At 42.4% G+C, this 18962-nt stretch overlaps 1 protein-coding gene and 1 long non-coding RNA gene across 8 annotated transcripts; one reads left to right on the forward strand and one right to left on the reverse strand.

Annotated features, from left to right (window-relative positions):
- Positions 1-679: 679 nt before the first annotated feature.
- Positions 680-13592, reverse strand: LOC123163707 (diacylglycerol kinase 5). Its single transcript, XM_044581064.1, has 13 exons — positions 13373-13592; positions 12410-12626; positions 12222-12344; positions 12002-12130; positions 11541-11626; positions 11223-11346; positions 2849-2897; positions 2531-2613; positions 2334-2401; positions 2001-2078; positions 1690-1774; positions 1488-1604; positions 680-1326 (listed from the first exon to the last, which is right to left on the reverse strand). Exons 2-13 carry the CDS (start codon positions 12623-12625, stop codon positions 997-999), a joined length of 1488 nt encoding a protein of 495 aa, XP_044436999.1. The 5' UTR covers position 12626; positions 13373-13592; the 3' UTR covers positions 680-996.
- Positions 13593-14078: 486 nt separating this feature from the next.
- On the forward strand, positions 14079-18747 carry LOC123163708 (uncharacterized). Of its 7 annotated transcripts, none has more exons than XR_006481968.1 (7): positions 14079-14326; positions 14872-15014; positions 15136-15282; positions 15369-16014; positions 16601-16802; positions 18256-18330; positions 18565-18747. It is a non-coding gene; the product is annotated as an uncharacterized lncRNA (long non-coding RNA). The 7 variants fall into 7 exon arrangements; XR_006481969.1 differs by having other exon boundaries at positions 15136-15246; XR_006481973.1 differs by having other exon boundaries at positions 15136-15221.
- The last annotated feature ends 215 nt before the right edge of the window (positions 18748-18962 follow it).

An 18962-nucleotide genomic window follows, 5' to 3' on the forward strand; every position in this document is an offset into this window, starting at 1 on the left:
GAGCTCTCGTTCATATTTAGCTTCATGTGCATCCTAATTGTATGGCAACAACTACTTCTTGCACAATATGGATCATAAGGTCTTTCTCTTGTCCTAATGTTCAGCTGCATTGTTGCAAGACTTTCTGAAAAATAATACACAAATATATTCTTATGCGACCTCCACAAAGGTAACAAACTATGTATTTCAAGAGTAGGATATTTTGGACACCGAGCTCCACGAAGGCCTTAATTTCAAAAATTTCAAAATTCAATCTTTTTAGTTTCAAATATTCTAAAAAATACATATTTATACAGGGATGTAATGCGATGTGTATAAAATATCAGGATGAGACACCTTGAATTGCGAGCTGCACAAAAAACTTTCATGGACTTTGAGGGTGAACAATACATATGCTAAAAAGCTTTAGATTTATGTTTTTTGTGTACCTCTCATTTTAACATATTTTGACCTGAAAATTTACACATGTACATTATGTCTCTAGGTATATGTGTAATTTTTTCAGAAAAACTAAAAAGTTAGAATTTTGCAGCTATCAAATTAAGGCCTCCATTTGGCAGTTTCGATGTACTATTCACTATAAAAGTACCTGATTTTTTATACAACTCACAAAGAAAATACTTCATTATGAAAATTTACACACATACAGTATACATCTAGAAGTAATTGTGTATTTGTTTTAAAAAATGGAACTTAAAAATATTTTTGAACAAGCCTCACTCCAACATCTGCCCTCTATAAATTAATAACGAGGCGACGGACCTATAGAAAACAGGAGTACAATTCTGTAAGGAATAAGTTGCACGTTTCTATCAAGATTCTGAATCTATACAAAGTTGCATTAACAAATAAAAATAGCTGCTCCGCGCTTGGTTCACTAAACTCCAGCTATACAGGGTTTTGCATGAAGCTATTTGCATATAGTGATATCACTTTACTGGACAAATATTGTGAACCGGCAAGATATGATCTTTGTCATAAGAATGGATATGCAGCTCAGCTGAGATGAGCAATGTCGATCTCATCAGGGAGCTTGAAGGTCTCCGCAGCCCCAAACTTCCTCCTGCCATCCTCCCACTCCTCGTCATCCACGTCGTTCTTGTGTTCGTCACTGTGGTCGTTGTGGCCGTGTGACGACAACGGGTCACTGAGGCTCATTGACTTGCAGGGTTCGTTTGCTAGCATGGTCACCTGGCCTTGGTGTGAGATCTCAATGACAATAGTGTCATCGTCCTTTGGGAGGGGCTGCTTCCAAGGTTCCCCGTCGACCCTCATGAAGGTGTGGTCCACCACGCCTTTGTGGAACTCGAAGCGGATCCTGTGGGCCTGGTTTTGCAAGATGCCAGCATGAGATTGCAGGGTGGGAAGAAGAGAGTTTTGATGCAGGAAGTTGCAAAAACACATTAATGCACTGTAGCAAGCAATCTTGTCTATATTCAGTTGTGAGATGCCAACAGGACGGGAGGGACGAAAGAAACACTTCATACCTGTGCAAGGCGATGGCCGTGCCCATTAGGAGCCAACAGAACCAGCCCGTGCCAAGCATCGCGGAACCCGACAACCTCAATAAGGCCATCATCGACGTAAGGCAGTGTGAACTCCGTCTGCACATTGCCACGGAAAACATATGAATCATATCAACATGCAGCTCAAACAAAAATTGATGGGGCATGGCGCATGGGAACTCACATTTATTCTCCTTGCGCCAGGATCGCCCCATGGATTCAAACCTCCGGAAAAACTAGGTAGGTTCACACAGACGATTGATCGAATGCTGCAAGAGATAAAGTAGCACAGATTACAACTCCATCTACTACCCAAGAATGTTACAGAAATGATGTCATGATATAAGTAGACCACAAAGAGTATGTTGTAAGACAGAACAGAAGAACAGAGTGACCAAAAAATTCCATCATATTTGTAAGCATGTATGCTTAAATTACAGTATACAAGAATAGAATAAAATGCACTGTAGTGAACTGGAAGACATCAAAGTTCACCTGTGATGAATTTGTAGTTCTTCCCAGTGGCCACCAGGCTTTTTCATGACCTTCACCTTTGCAAAGTGAGGAATATTCCTGGAACAAAGCATTCCAGCTTATCAACAAAGGAGATGAAGATACCAACTTCACAAATATGTAATGTATAACCTTTTGTAACCTAAAATAGTCAAGAAATAAGCTGAAGACTTGATCTGAATTACAAATAAATAAATTAGCCTTGAAATGTGGCTTGTAAAGTACACTCCCCTTGCACTTTATTGGCAGGGCTCTTGGAGTTCTGTGTTCTGTTTTTCATATAAAATTAGGGGTTGGATCCAATCAACAAACTACCTCGAAGACGGATGACTTAGAGAAGCGCAAAACCATCCTTGTTTAAGTCCAAGCTTAGCATATTGTCCCTGTATAGATGATTGCATTAACAATTCACAAGGCTCGGCATAACTTGAAAAGCACTATCTGGTCATTTGTCTAATCGACAACACGGGATGGTAAGGAGATTGTCTCCTGAAGAATACAAAAAAAGAAACCTGATTTGTCAGCTGATTTTTGAATTTATCTGGATTTCTCTTCCTTTCAGTATGAAATGCATAAGATATTTCTGCATCCATCCCTGCAACATGCAAAAACATGATCATCATGTCTGACAACCCAGGTTTTTCACAGCAATATATGCTTGAGGGTTCATGAAAGGAACTTGAGATTTTTAATCTGCTATGGAATTAAACAGCTAGACACTGTAGGGTACATACATAAAGTTCATTCATAAACAGTTAAACAAGTAGAAAGCGTACGGTATGTGGTTCATGTTGGCAATAAATTAGGTAGATACATAGAGAAACCCTTACCCATACTAAAGTAATTCCAAAATCCTCCGCGGAATGTGTGGTAACCTTCCTGGAGAAACAAGGAAAAACAAACATGGAAACTTTGAATTAGATTTGGTAACAAGTTGTCTTACTTTGATGGAACATATTTATCAAGAAACATAATACCATAAGAAATACTTGCATAAAGATATATTTTTTCTCGACATGCGTGTTGGGATCCTCCTTATGTGAGATGTGAGGAGATGACCATTTTAAGACTCTAGTCAGTCCAAAGTTTTGCAAGAGCCCACTACCAATTAGTGTTGTGACCTAAGGACATTTTTAGACTTTGAACAAGGGGAAAGCAGGATGTCTAGCCTCCCATACAGAAGCCACCAACACAAGCAACAAATTTCAGGTTAGCCCCCATTGGAGAAGAGAAGAGAAAGCCAAGAGATAAAGGAAGGAGAGGAAGATTAAAGAAATAAGCTTGCCATCGAGCAAAGGTATCTCATCCCCAAAGGTTTTTATTCTTCAAGCTGTCGTTCCAATATGTTGGTTAGATTCTTCCAATCCCTAGCTCTTGCAGCCACAAATCTTATTGTCATCCAAGATAGAGAAATCTCGAGAGAGCCTAGAAGATTAGGGTGGCTTCGGCTCGTGATTTTTACCCCAACTTGGGGTTTTCTGTGTAAATATCTGGTGTCTCGGTGTGTTGATATTGCTATTGCAGTTCAGAGGTTCTCTTGACTTGGACAATGATTATTTGTTGTGTGGGTTGCTTCCTCCATATAGGTTGTTGCATATGTTTCCTTCCGTGCTGAGCAACGACCCTTGAGTTAGTACATTAAGTGGTGCAAGATTATTTTGTTTCCGCTGCAGTTTTAAACCATAAGTATGCTAATTCACAACAAAGTGCTATCAGAGATAGGTTTCCCAGGAGGTTTGCTTATCCCGGTTGCTTGGTTGTTGTTGGAGTTGCTGCTCACAATGTCCATGGAAGCCCATGATGTAAGACATCCTTTGCTGGAAGCCCATGATGTAAGACATCCTTTGCTGGAAGGATTTATATGAGCCAGTTGTGAAAGATAATATACCTACCAGTGTCATGGAAGAAGAATGGAGAGTGTTGAACCGAAAAGTGGTATATATGATTCGTTTGTACATCAATCGTAATATATTCCACCATGTTGTAAATCAAACAAACAGGTATGTGATGTGGCAGAAGTTGGAATCCATGTATGAGAAGAAGAATCCATGGTGGCCCCGGTAGTCAAAATACTTGCAAAGATTGAGTGCCGAGATGGCAGCAGTGTGATTGAGCACTTGAATGTCTTCCAATGCCATATAAATCAACTCTCGACCATGAAGATCAACTTTGAGGACGAGGCGCAATCATTATTGTTGCTGAGTTCCATGCCTGATAGTTGGAACACCCTCATCATGTCACTTGGCAATTCAGCTCCGGATGGTAAGCTGGTATTGGAAATGGTGAAGAATAGTATGTTGAATGAAGAAGACAAAAAGAAGGAAAAGGGTGAGAATGACGCCTCTTCTGCTGATGTGTATTTGGCTAAAACCCATGGGAATAAGGAGAACCGTGAACGCAGTCATGCACGATTTCAGCAAGGCATGGGTTAATCCAGGGAGATCAAAGTCAAGATAGAGAAAAGAGTTTACTTCCTTTCATTGGGGTAATCTGGGAACACAAGAGTGGTTGCAAGAAATACAAAAAAGAGCTTGCAGAGGGTAAACATGCAAACAAAATCGAGCAAAAAGCTAAGAATAACTCGACCATGATTGCACAAGATAAGGACTATTTAGTTATTGAAGATGAAGAATTTTATAATGTTGTCCGTGATGATGCAATGAGTTGTGGATTCAGGTGCGGCCTTTCACATTACATCACACAAAGAGTAATTCAAATCCTACACTAGTGGCATTACTAGCCAAGTGAGGATGGGAGTAGTGGTTCGTCCACCATTCGTCAACACAGGTTGCAGGTTGGTGCTCGATGACGTGAGACATGTTCCGGATATAAAGTAGAATCTATTATCTGTGGGCAAGTTTGATTGTATCAACATAGGGTTGTTGGAGACATGCCCTAAAGGCAATCTAATGATGATTATTTACTTATGTATTCATGAGTTATTTGTATTTTCCTTGAACAACATCACTGATATGTATCAATAAATATGTGACTTGTTTGTGAGACTATATATTATCTGATTTTTTTTAATGGTCCATAGTCGATAAGGTTATGCGGACACACACCCTTTGACTAGTATACGATTCGGTTGATGACTATGTTTCACAAGTCATGGGCATAGAGATGCCAACCCGATAGTATGGACTCGGGGATGGAGATCACCGAGCAGACAAACCCACTATGAGACGCAATGAGACCCACTACGAGTCGCAGTGAGATCAGGGGCGGAGCCAGGAATTAGACATAGGGGGGCGAGTCGGAAATTTAAATTTTCACAGCCCGTGACGAGTTATAAACGACTTCCTTAAACAATTATTTTTACAAATAGAATCTAAAGCTTAGCTCGTAAAATATTGTACCAAAGATAGATCAAACATACAACTAATAAATTTAATTATAAAATAGAAGGATATCAATAAGCAGCAATGTTTATTGGGTTTTTAAAGAAACTTCTTATCGGTAAAAATTAACATATCGTCTTACATGCTTGACTAATAGGCTGCTAGGTAGTAATCCATAAAACAGACTGAACCAGGTACTAGTATAGTGTACGCCAGCGTACCTTTCAAGCCTTAGATCATGCTTGTATACTCGATGGAATCAATGACATGGCTAGATGGCTGAATAAACAAAGCGGTTAATTACATGGAAGCAACTTGCATCTTTGCCTTAGTAGTCTCCTAGCGTCGGCGGCACCGGCGAACGGGAGCAGCGCCTGGCTGTTGGCGAGCGGGATTGGGGGTGCAGCGAGCCATTGAGCGGCGGCAAGAAACCCTAGCGATTAGCGAATTGGGAGATAGATTTTGGATCAGATAAACACACAGACTTAAAGAAATATCAAACTTGTAGGCCTCCTGCCTCTAAACTGATGGTTAGAATGGGTGGATGGGCTACTATTTGGGCTTTAGTTTGCATGGCCATACATTAGCATAATTTGACTTGAGGACCTCACATGTTCTCAGGATGAGGATCGACTCACTTAGGGTCTATCAAACGCTACTCCGCAACTAAGTAGTTATAAAGGTAGCTTTTGGGTGAGTCGTGAGATATGCAACGAGACATGGTTGACCAAGATGGGATTTACCCCTCCGATATGGAGAGATATTCTCCAGGGCCTCTCAGTTGATCAGATTCAGAAAGCATGGTCATGTGACTTGGGTTAAGTGTTAACCCGGTTCAGGAATCTGTATCACGGTTTCGAGGAGAGGTCGAGCTACCACAAGGGTGACAAGTACTCGCCTTGAGCTCTGCTCAACAACATATATTGTGAGGCAAAAGGAATGTTGCATATGACATATTGTCGAGGTTCATGAACCAACTTTATGCACACATGGGAGTTGGCATGTTCTGGTAGGAGCCACTACCAACTATCGACTCGGGTGGTGTCCATGTGTAGGTGAACCTATAGGGCCGCACACTTAAGGGGCGGGAGCCATTCGGATTGGATCTGAGTGGAAATTGGGTGTGGACTCCTAGTGAGCTTCAAGTGTTCAGTCCACGTCGGGATCTATATAAAGGGGAGTGGGAACACCTTTTAGGGTTGATCTTTTCTCTCCCACCACAGCCACCGCTGCCGCCACTTCCCACGCCCATATGTCACGTGACCGGACCGAGCGGTAGCCGCCCGACGCTACTCCTCGTATATGTGGATATCTTGGAGGCATCACATATGTGGTGCTTGGATGAACCGTTCACGGGAACGGCAAGGAGTTATTCAAGGGATCTGGGAGGAACTATTCACGAGAGATCGGCTACACGAGGAGGTGACTAGGTTGATCAGACACACGCACCACCAATTGTACTTTCACTACCATGACTGTGTGTCTAATAGTAAAACCTGATCCGTGATCTATCCCCAGCACTATGATCTTGGTTGCGCGGTAGAAATTTTTATTTTGTGCTAGCATAGCGTTCCGCGTGCCTCAACAAGGGTTACATTTTGTAAACTCCCGCCAAACTATGCGGATAATGCTCTTGATATTATGCACACTCATGTTTGCTCTATGACTGAAATAATCCCTTCATGGAGCATTATAATTTGTGACTTCCATTGATGACCATTCCAGAAAAGTTTTTGTATATGTGATGGAAAACAAGCATCATTTGCTCGAAGCCTTCAAGGTGTTCCATGTGAAAGTTAAAAGAAGTGTGTGAGATAATACAATGGTGGTGAATATGAAGGTCCTTTTGAGAGGCATCGCAGAAAGTATGGCATCAGGCTAGAGAAGAGTAGTATGGCATCAGGCTAGAGAAGAGTTCACCAAAGACACCTTAGCTCAATGGACTTGCAGAGATAATGAACAGGTCAATCAAAGAGATGGTCACAACAATACTCTCTCATGCTAATTTACCTAATCCATTCAGGTTGAAGCATTAATGAACAATGTGTATGTTCTATCTATCTCCCTCACTTCATGTTGCACGTGATATTACTCAGAGAGTTTGGTCAGGGAAAGAGGTGCCATACAAGAACTTGAAGGTTTTTGGCTGCAGTGCATGTTCCAATGGACGAGGGGTCGAAGGTTGATAGCAAGACAAAGCAGTGCATCTAACTCAGCCGACCAAATGAAGAGTTTGGTCATAGATTGTGTGATCCAACCAATAGGAAGATTGTGAGAAGCCAAATGTGTTGTTTGTCGAAGATGAAACAATTGAAAATATTAGGAAACTAGAGAAGCCTTATAATGATGATGCCAATGATGGTCCACCTGATTCAACGCAGGTGCAACAACAAAGAAGCAAAAGAGGTATATTACCTTCCATCAAGTATCCACCACATCAATATGTGTTGAGTGATGCACGTGAGTCCTCATGCTATGAGAAGGCAATGCCTGGTGAGTATAAGAATGAATAGTTGGAAGCCATGAAGGATGATATGAAATCCCTGTATGAGAATGGCACCTTTGAGTTGGTGAGTTTGCTGAAGGGAAAGACACCTCACATCCAAGGTACAAGGCTAGATTGATCCTGGAAGGTTTTAAACAGAAAATGGGTATTGATTACAATGCTCCGGTGGTCACCACAGATAGGAAATTGAGCAACTTGATGTGAAGAAAGCATTCCTACATGATGATCTAGAGGAGGAGATATATATGGAGAACCTAAAGGAATTCATGGTTTTAGGCAAGGAGCACTTAGTTTGCAAATTGAAAATAGTTTGTATGGTTTGAAGCAAGCTCCTCGGCAGTGGTACAAGAAGTTTGATTCTATTATGACTGGGCTTGGTTACATAAAGCACAACCCGATCATTGTGTCCTTATGAAGAGGTATGCCGAGGGTGATTTCATTATTCTCTTGCTTTATTTTGATGATATGTTGATTGTTTGGAATGGTACAAAGATGATTGCTCTCCTCAAGAAGTCATTGAGTAAATCATTTGTCATGAAGGATTTGGGACCAGCTAAGCAAATGCTTGACATGAAAATCTCCCGTGATAGATCAAACAAGTTGTTTTGGCTCCCACTGGAAAGATACATTGAGAAGGTACTTAAAATTTTCAACAAGATGCAACATCTTCTAACTCTCCGTTTGCAGGTCATCACCAACTGGCTGCTAAACAATGTCTTACAAGGAAGAAGGAGAAAGAAGAAATAAGTTTAGTACCATACCAATGTGTTTTGGGCAGTTTGATGTATGCCATGGTGTGGTGTGCACTAGGCCTGATATCGCCTATGCATTTGGAGTTGTTAATCGGTTCATGAAAAATTCAGGCTAATCCTGTTGGAATGCAATGAAATGTTCTAGGTATCTCAAGTGAACTTCAAAATCATGTTTATGATTTGAAAGTGGTGATCATGTATTGCATTGCTATACACATGCAGATTATGATGGTGACATTGACCATAGGAAGTCAACCTCACGATACCTGGTGACTTATGCAGGGGGCAGTGTCATGAAAATCAAGATTGCAAAAATGTGTTTTGACGTCGACCGTAGAAGTTGAGTACATAGTTTTGGCTGATGCATGCAAGGAAATGTTGTGGATAAAGAACTTTTTGCGGGAGATAAGCATGAAGCAAGAGAAGTATGATGTGTTTGCAACAGTCAAAGTGTTATTCACCTTGCCAAGAATTCAAGCTATCACTCTTGTATAATTGGATTTGAGATATCATGAATTCCAAGTTGCTACAACTTGAAAGATCCTTACCAATAAGAATGGTTCGGATATGATGACTAGGATATTGCCAAGCGAGAAGCTACAAGCATGTTGCAAGATAAAGGGCATGACGAGCCCACCTCATGGGTCAGAGGGGGGATTTGTTGACATGTCCTCATGTGGGTTGTGAGGAGATGAACCTTTGAAGCCTTTACGCAGGCCAAAGTTGTGCAAGTGCCCACTACCGATTAGGGTTAATGACCTAAAGACATTTGACTTTGCACAAGGGAAAGGGGCCTCCCATCCAACAACCAACAACAAGTGACAAATATCACGTTAGCCTCCATTGGAGAAGAGAAGAGAAAATCAACAGATAAAGGGAGGGAGAGGAAAATTGAAGGAAAAAACTTGCCATCGAGCGAAGGGGTCTCACTCTAAAGTTTTGAAGTTCAGATCCACCATCTTGTCTCCTTCAAGCTGTGGTTCCACCATGTTTGGTGAGATTGTTCCAACCACTAGCTCTTGCAACCACAAATCTTGTTGTCATCCAAGATATAGAAATCTTGATGTATGAGAGTCTATAGTGCTACCTAGAGAAGAACTTGTTATATCTCATCTATGATAATAAAGAAAGAAGATTTGGATGGCTTCGTACTATGGTTTATTATGTGTGAGCACCTGTACTACAATCGGCAACCACTCCTGGAGGCGCCATTGAAGGTCGAGAAGCTATTCAGCATCTCCACGGAGAAGACTGAAATGTTATTTCTTCCCATGAGTAGACTGGGCCTTGGGCCTTTTTCTTACTTTACTATGGTCGTGGGTCAGTTCCAAAAAGAATAAGATGGTGGTGGGTCACTCCTAAAAAAAAAGATGGTGATGGGTCAGGCTGGGGCAGATGGCACACTAGTTCAGTAAAGCCATTCCTTTCTAGAAGATGGAATTAGGTATCAATTGATCCTTCCCTTTAAAAAATGCTATCAATTGATCATTGTCTAAAAAAACTATTAATTGATCCTAAAAATCGATACTAGGGAATAGCGAACAGGGACGACACTCTCGGTACTCTTGTCCTCCCTACTTTGAATCAATATTTATTCATATATATTTTTCAAATTGATTCCATGTTATAAATTGTCGGCTCACTGTTGTATTAACTTTATTTAGTGATGCATATTTTATATATTAAATTTTGACCTTCATATGTTCATATAGGCCCATTCTATTTCTTATCTTGCTGATTTTGCATTTTAATTCATAGAAATTTCTTTGCTATCGGTTTTACCATACCAAATTGCAACATCGCAAGTGTAATTTGGCTCATAAGATGGTAGCCGCAATTTGGCTTGATATCATGTGCTACCTCTAGCGGCAAACGCTTGATCTTCTATGACCAATGCTTTGATCTCTCGTGCGTCTTGGCTGATGATGCCCCCATCATCGCCTCCGCGTGGCCACATCGAGAGGCCGAGTCGCCAGGAGGAAACTACACCGCGCTCACCAATCACTGTGACCACTAGAATTTAGATCAAGTATGTCTCTTGATAACATTTATAAATTACTTAACATGGATATTGTTTTCGATGCATTTTAAATGTTTATTGATAAAATTGTATATAGGCATATATTGATTATTTTGATGTTTATATTAAAGGGCCCCTGTTCTAGTTTGGCCCCGGGCACCCAAAATCTCAGGACTGGGCCTAGGTTTATACCCCAACTTGGGTGTTTTCCACGTAAAAATTTGGTGTCTTGGTGTGTCTATATTGCTACTACAGTTCAGATATAGAGATTCTCTTGCAGTGAAGAGATGCTGTCTCGGTGTGTTAATATTGCTCCTACAGTTCAGAGATTCTCTTGAAGTGAAGAGATGTTGTCTCCGGGTGTTGTGTGGGTTGTTCCCTTCATATATGGTATTGCATATGTTTCCTTCCGTGTTGGGCAACGATCCTTGAATTACATGAAGTGATGGTGAGATAACTTTATTTTCACTGTGGTTTTAGACCAAAAGTGTGCTAAATCACAAGAATGTTCATCAATCGTGTGACATAATTACTTGACCCACGCCCAAACGTGTGACGCCATTACTTGCATAAATACATGCTTACCACATCGTGGGAGTCACCACTTGACACACGGTGGAACGCATGAAGTGAATGAGGCAACTCTAAAGGAGCAATGGGTTCACACGGACCTTCTTTTGGAGCTCGCATCCTCAAAATTAGATGCCAGCTGAAACATTAAAGTGGGCTTCAGATTAGTACCTTGCGCATGCATGAAATACATATATGAAGCATGAGGAGATAAAATTAGCACCGAAGCATATACATTGTTGTTAATGTTGACAAGGTAACCATTTTTTTAAATCTTTCGAGCAAGCCTTACATGCATCAAATAAATTGAATAAGAAAATATTAAGGTGGCACCTATCAATTTTAATCTCTTTTGCATGCTTCACAAGCCCAAGGAATAATTTTACAGCCTCTTGGTCTGTAGAAGGATTCTCCTTTCCCTGCGATGTAGAATTCAGGATGAATAATAATACTTCCCTACATATAGGAAGTGTGAAAGAAAGAGCTAAATTTGTCAGCCAATAGCATTGGCATCCAAGCTGCAAGAAACCAATAGACATTAAAGAACTTCTACATGTACCGCAGTTTAAAGTTTAAACCAAATAAAACATTAAAACATAACGGCTTCACGCCATGCACAGTACTAGTTCATGCATTGGCACAGACTTCAGCTGAATCACCACTTCTCTGCTACCTTTAACCATGGAGAATAAAGAAACATGATTTGGCTTTTAATGGTTGGAGCAAACTTGAGGCATAAAAAATGAATGGAATTTGTTTTACACACATACTGTACACACTAGTTGATCACCTACCCATCCAAATGAAAATGGAAGGTTGTTTCCAGTTCCCAGAGGTACGGTGGCAATTGGAGGTGGGTGGGAAAGCTTAAGATCACTGACGACCCCAAGCAACCAACTCGCTGTACCATCGCCACCTGCAACCTATCCAAATCTATTCAGTCAAGAGCATGAAATGGAAAGCCAAGAAAGGCATCATCTTCGCATAATATAACTTGAAGATGGTATCACTTACAATTAATCTCATAGTCCTCCAAATTTGAACGGCAAGAATGTCTCCTTCCATCTTGAGCCTTTCAACATTCACATATAAACGCTGCAAAACCTTATCCGGAGCCTCTTCTGAGAGATCAATAACCTGAAAAAGAACTCAGTGGCTCTGACAACAATTCCAAATTCAAAATCCAAAGACAGAATAAGTACCTGGGCTTCATTCAGAAGTTCACGGTATGTTTTGATCAAACTACTTCCAAGTTGACCGCCAGATTTAGAATTGATGAACACTAATACAGGACACTGTGGAGCATGATCAACAAGTACTTGTTGGGCATCTGGTCTCAAGACGTAATCTGGAATGCGGTACTCCTCCAAAGGCCCACATGGCTTCGGATCTCTAGGGGTTTCTATCTCCTCTTCCATCCTGCAGATTAGGTGCACACATTTTAATGATTTAGTTTAACTCAGCAAACTACAATGTCAATGTATAATGATATTTGTTGTATTTAGCATCACGCAAACAACAAATCAAACATATTGACGTCGAGAAGGGTAAATAAAACCCCAAGGGCATAATGAAAAGGGGAATTGAGTTAACCATGAAATAAAAACCTAGGTAAGGCCTTAAATTATCCACAATCATGAGATTTATGTTTTTTAGTTCCTCCAACAGAATAGGAAATTTCAATATTATGTAAGAATTAGCAATCCACTAGATCTAATATTATGTAAGAATTAGCAATCCAGCAGATCTATATTCATATAAGAAACATGAGTGTGAGAGATCTGGAGCATTTTGGTCTTCCATCTTCCTAATTCTTCAAGTATCACGTAAGATTATAATCCTAAATATCATATACAATAATTAAAAAATCATAAGAGGGGGACATTCCACCCTTTTTCTTAGGAAAAGCATAAATAATATGCAGCAAGATATGCAATAATCTTGTCACAGGACAAAAATAATATGCAGCAAGAACAAAAATAATAACCAATTTTTCTCAAGAGGACGGATGCATGCATGCATCTATCACCGCGAAATCATTCACGAAACGGCTATACAGAAGGTATTCTGATCACCAAGGTGCTCGCTAAACAGAGAATTCTCGAATCATGATGTCTAGATAAGAGTAATTTAGCGCGCACCGCGTCCGCCGTTTGATTGCGTACCTGAGATCCCGAGGTGCGCCGTGTACGGGCTCCGCGCGGCCGAGATCTAGGGCGTGTGTGGTTGATCCGATGCTCCGATTTGGAGGGGAATGAATTGGAGCAGGACGAGTGGTATGGTGGGGGAGCGATGAAGAGGGATGATCGGAGGCGCTCCCGTTCTGGATTCACCCGCTCTTTCTCAATCGTTTTGGGCCAGCATGTGCACTGTTCCTCACTCCAAAAATACACAAAGAAGTATGTCCAGTCAAAATATAAATAAAGCCAAACCAAATATAGGGTGATTCCTAGCATACCTAACAAAGACTACAATGCAACATGACACACAAGGGGAAAAAAGAAATGCATATATGTGGATGCCAGTCAGGGGTCGGCGCACCAGGGCCAACGCTGAGGTTGCCGGACATGGCCATGACCCGACCCTCTTGGCCGAAGTCGATGGTGCACGATGCTAGTAGACCCATGTCCGGGCGGGGATCTCTGGGCTCAAGGCACCAACAGTGCCGCCCAATGCACGAGCCAGACCCCCACAATTGCTTAGCAGCCAAATTCGCGCTGAAACACATCGCCTTGGTTGGGGAAGAAGCCAGAGAATCTCTACTTCTAATGGATGACTTGGTGAATAGTCTTCGCGGTTTAATTTCGCTGGTTTTTTTTGTCATCCTCCCACCTCCGGTTTTTTTGTCATCCTCCCACCTCTGTTAACTCGCAACCCTCCCGGAAAAAAACCGTGCCAAAAAAACCCTACGATCGATGCCTCGTAATCATGGTGAAGGAGCGACGACCCCTCGATCTATTCGCGACGCGAACGCCGCCGCCTGGCAGATCCCAGGCGCTAGCCGTGGATCCCTTTGCCGGCTCCGAGGGGTCGTGGAGGCGCCGCCGCCGAGGTCCTAAAGGAGGTGCCGCCGCCATCGTTGTGGACCTCCGGGTCGCCACCGGGACACCTCTGCTGAGGTACGCCTTCGCCTTCGCACGCCGCCTACCTCTCCTATCGCGATCCCCTCGATCCCCATTTGCCGCCATCGTACGCACCTCGATCCCCTCGAACGCCCGCGCACAGCCGCCCTCTCCCGTCTCCCCCACACATAGCTGCTCTCTTCCCCGCCAGTGCTGCCCTCTTCCCCGCCCTCAAGCGGGGATGCCCCAGATCGAGTCTCGCAAGTCAGCGGGGCAGCGGCCAGATCTGCCTCGGCCACATCTCGTCCAGATGGATGGCTCTAGGAGAGGTAGATCAAGGGGACAGGTACCGTGTGGGTCTTCTCTTTCGGGACGCCGCTCCGACCCGATCCGGTGAGGAGGCAACCTCTGTGTGCGGCAACGAGGGCGGCGGCCGGCTGCGTGAGAGGTCGATCTGGTCGTGCCTCATTGATGGGATCGGGATGCCCACCGCCGACGGCGCTGCCTTGCTACCAAAGGGGCACCCTGCCGCGGCCAGGGACTCGCTACCGTCGAAGCACGACACCTCACCGCCACGTATGTTGCGTGTTGTTGTGCTGCAGGTCCTTGGGGTTGGGTGCGGCAACTCGCGACTCGAAGATGATCTTTTCTGGTAGGGCGTCGCCGGCGGCGGCGGCACCTGCATAGACCGTCTCGGTGCAACAGAAGAGTTCGGAGTTCACTCCCCGAGAGAACAGCTCTGCATGTACATTTGTTGAAAGACTGATCTGCTGAACTTTCGATGATTTCGATTTGTCTCTGACATAACCTTTCCTCTTTTCGTTGATACGTCCGAAAGAGATCCTTATTTCACCTTTTGTTTATAGGTATTCAACGTGAGGAATTTCATACTTTTGGAGTGGAGGAGTAAATTGCACAAAAGTACCACAATTGGGGCATTGGAAACAGATTGGTACCAAGTTTCGTAATTTTTACATGTCAGTACCAAGTCTGGGACTAGACGGTACAAAAAGGTCTAAATCGCGTATAAACGCGTATTGACAGTGTATCTGACCGGCAGGGCCCGCCTGTCAGCTACTGACGTGGCATTTTTTTGCAGAAACCCCCCGCACGGTGGCGCCCGGTCTGGATCGAGGGGAGGATCCCTCGAGCCCGAGCTCCCACTCGCATCACCGCGGCCCCCGCTTGCGCCGGAGCTGCCCCTGCTCGCACCGCCGCGGCATCTGCTCATGCCGTCGTGGCCTCTACTCGCGCCTTCCCTCTCCGCCGCGGCCTCTCCTCGCGTCGTGGCCTCTCCCCCCTCCGCGGCGGCGCCCGATCTGGATCGAGGGGAGGAGCCCCTCGAGCCCGTGCTCCTTCGCCTCCCGTAACCCCCGCCCCGCCCTGGCCTCCTCCTCGCCACGCGTGAGGACGAAGGAGGTGCGGGGGGGGGGGGGGGTTTCTGCAAAAAAAAGTGCCACGTCAGCAGCTGACAGGCGGGCCCCGCCGGTCAGATACACGGTCAATACACGTTTATACGCGATTTAGACCTTTTTGTAACGTCTAGCCCCAGACTTGGTACTGATACGTAAAAATTACCAAACTTGGTATCAATCTGCTTCCAATGCCCCAATTGTGGTACTTCTGTGCAATTTACTCGGGGTGGAGCTATCAAATATATGTGTGCTCGATGTTGGTCTTTTAATCCGGATCCCTCGCTGAAGGTGCTTGATGTTGGTGTTTGAATACTGCTGCTGTACTTCAAGGTCTGTAGAAGCTCTTGCAATGGATTCTTTTTAATGATATTATAGTTTATTTTCGTTTAGATTTGGTATTGTTGGTCTGTCCACTTAACCCAGTCTGTGGCAGCAGCTTTTCATGTCGTTTCCTCGCCAACATATGTCATAATTTATCATGTACGCGTGCAAATGGTTTTTGGCTATAGTATGAGTATATGGTTCAGAGAAGTTCGGTCAGATGAAAAGCATGCTTAGCATCTCATAGTCGTAGGCTATTCCTTTTAACATTGAAGCCATCCAGGTTTTCAATTACGGAGATGATTTGGAAACTCAGCATAGAAAATTATTTACTCTAATGCAGATTACACATATTAAGGCCTTTATTCTTTTATATTTGTGCTCGTACTAGGCAATATAAGGTCTCCAGTGCAAGCATTAGCCCATCTTTAGCGCTCATAAGTACACTCTTGCTAAGATTAATCTTTGATATATATAATTCATTGCCTGGATATAGTTTGCTCTGAATGTTTTTTTGCTCTTTAGTCTATGAAGAATTACAAGGAGGAGGATAATAGAGCAGCAACTAGAGCTGACCATTGGCCTATAAATGCAGCAATGTTCTTCTAGAGGTGTGATGTTGGTGGTGATTTTCTTATCCGGGGATATGGATGGGGCGGGTCTGTGGGCACCATGCTGACGCGGAGAAGGAGGTGCAGGTAGCAGGGTGCTTGAGGTGAGGTGGCTGCAGGGTTGCTCGAGAAGAACAGGCTCATCAGCACCACCTAGATGCCTTTGTCATCAGCAATGTGGACAAGGTGCAAAAGGGATATCTCCCTTACCTCTTATTTAGTCTGAAAAATTTAGCAATGTTTGGTTTGGCAGATTTAACAGTCGTTGGTTTGGAAATTTGTTACCTATAGAAGTATATGAATAACATGACTAATATTTATTGAATTTATAGGGTTATTGTTTTTTTTCTACAAAGTCAGTTGTTACATTAGGAAGAACATCGTCTAAAATCTTGACAACATAAAGGAGCATAGAGTTAATAGATTATGAAATCCTGATGCACCCTTCACTAATTTTTGAACACATTTATATTATCCAGGTTCCGACCTCATTCGCTGTGATGTCTTTTTTATGTGGGCGAGCAAAACATTTTTGGGAATGATACTCCCAAACTTTGATTTCTTGGTTGTCGAATCATGGTGTTGATTAGATTTTATTTAACCTTAAATAATCTATTTATATTGCGGCTGTGTCTTTTAGCTCATCCTTTAGTTTCTCTTCTCCCTTCGCACAAGATTTTATTGTAGGCTACCAAGTACAGTTATACCACTTAAATTCTTCCTATCTGATTATGCAAAGCTTGTTCTATACTCATTGAACTTTGTTAGATAGTAGGCCATCCTATCATTGTGCCTAAATATATATGTTTCCCTGTGTTTATAGTATCTTAGTCCAGTAAAATGAATGTTCTCGAGTAATTAGAGGTATTTGGATCAAGTGAATGTGGGAATACCACTAAAATCGAAATCATAATTAAAAAATATTGACCTTTTTCTTCAGGGCGTCTGTTCCTCCTCCCATGGTCAGCACCACCAGCTACTCTGAATCTCCTATCAGAATAGTATGAACTATTAAATAGGGAACTTAATGCTTATCATTGTTGATGTACATATGTACAACTAACAATGTTTGTGCTGCAACCAGCTTACTTTATTGAATTTTTAACATAGCTTTCTATTTCTGAGGCAACGCATGAGCATGGCGTTGTCGTGGTAGAGCCCAAAATGAATGGTGGTTCCAGTATAGAAGTAGGAGGTACTCCCACTAAGATGGGAAAGCGGTTGCCACCCTTGTCCCTTGTTGCTGGCCTGCCATGACGACATCAATCACTGGCTCATTTAGAACACGAGTTACTGGATTTAGTGAGAAGCCTGAGGGTTGTGAGTTAGCGGGATGGGGGTTGGGGTTGGTCTGTTCAGCTACGGTTGTCTAAGTGGAATAATTTCACTACATTAGAAAATGTGGCAAATTGCATGAGCAAGTGGTTCAATAATTTTTTCAGGGGATGTTGCCTAATTTCTACAGTAAGCAAATAAACAGTGTGATGAACTTAATAACTCTCTATCTTTATTTGCTATTTCTCTTATTCATACCGTGTTTTCCCCATTTATACATGTAATGATGGTGAACTTAGACTTTGTGTAAGGTGAGCCATTCTATTTCCTTGAGCTTAACACCTCTGTATTCTTATTTCTCCAGAAAGCTTTCAGACGATACTCACACCATCCGATTCCTTGAAACATGAAGTGTTTATCTGATCTGTTACAATCCAAGGTTTGTTTATTAGCCATATTATTTATATTCATAAGTAGTATATAGTTGCCTCAGAACTGTTAATATGATTTTGGATGATATATTATGATGCTGACAAGGAGGTTACTGGAGCTCATTAAAATAGCAGTATGAAATAAGCCTGCATATATTTGTTGGTTTTCAATTTAAGCCTTTCAACTCAACTGAAATTATTATTTGTACATTATTTACTGACATTTACCTCCTGTTTTGCAGGCTATATAGAATGTTTGCATGTTTTAATCAAGAAGTCCTCAATAGGTGGACTGGCTCAAAATGGAGAAGCATGCTGGTAGCTCTTCTGTTGATTGTATTAAGCATTTAAGTTCGTAGCAATTCATAATGTCAATATCTTTGGGATGCTTTGTAATATTTTAGAAAACTGTGTTTTTTTGGCCTGATCTTGCGTGCTGTCCATAGACGTCCCCATTTCCTTCTCACATATGGTATTGGTTTTCAGATAGCTTAGATATACGGAGACAATTTGGTGGTGTCAATTCTCTCTCTCTCTCTCTCTCTCTCTCTAATAGAATAACGAACAACCGATAAGACTAATATTATAGACCTTCTCCTCGGTCCTACCGTGCATTATTTGACTTTTGTGCTAAGACAAG

This window comes from Triticum aestivum, chromosome 7D (genome assembly GCF_018294505.1).
Source record: "Triticum aestivum cultivar Chinese Spring chromosome 7D, IWGSC CS RefSeq v2.1, whole genome shotgun sequence".
Classification (NCBI taxonomy): Eukaryota; Viridiplantae; Streptophyta; class Magnoliopsida; order Poales; family Poaceae; genus Triticum; species Triticum aestivum.

Coding starts and splice junctions, on each gene's coding strand:
- LOC123163707 (XM_044581064.1), bottom strand. CDS start 12,625: ATGGAAGAGGAGATAGAAACCCCTAGAGATCCGAAGCCATGTGGGCCT. Junction 2,402..2,530: donor AAAATCAGCTGACAAATCAG/GTTTCTTTTTTT, acceptor TCATCTATACAG/GGACAATATGCTAAGCTTGG. Junction 2,079..2,333: donor CTAAGTCATCCGTCTTCGAG/GTAGTTTGTTGA, acceptor GCTTTGTTCCAG/GAATATTCCTCACTTTGCAA.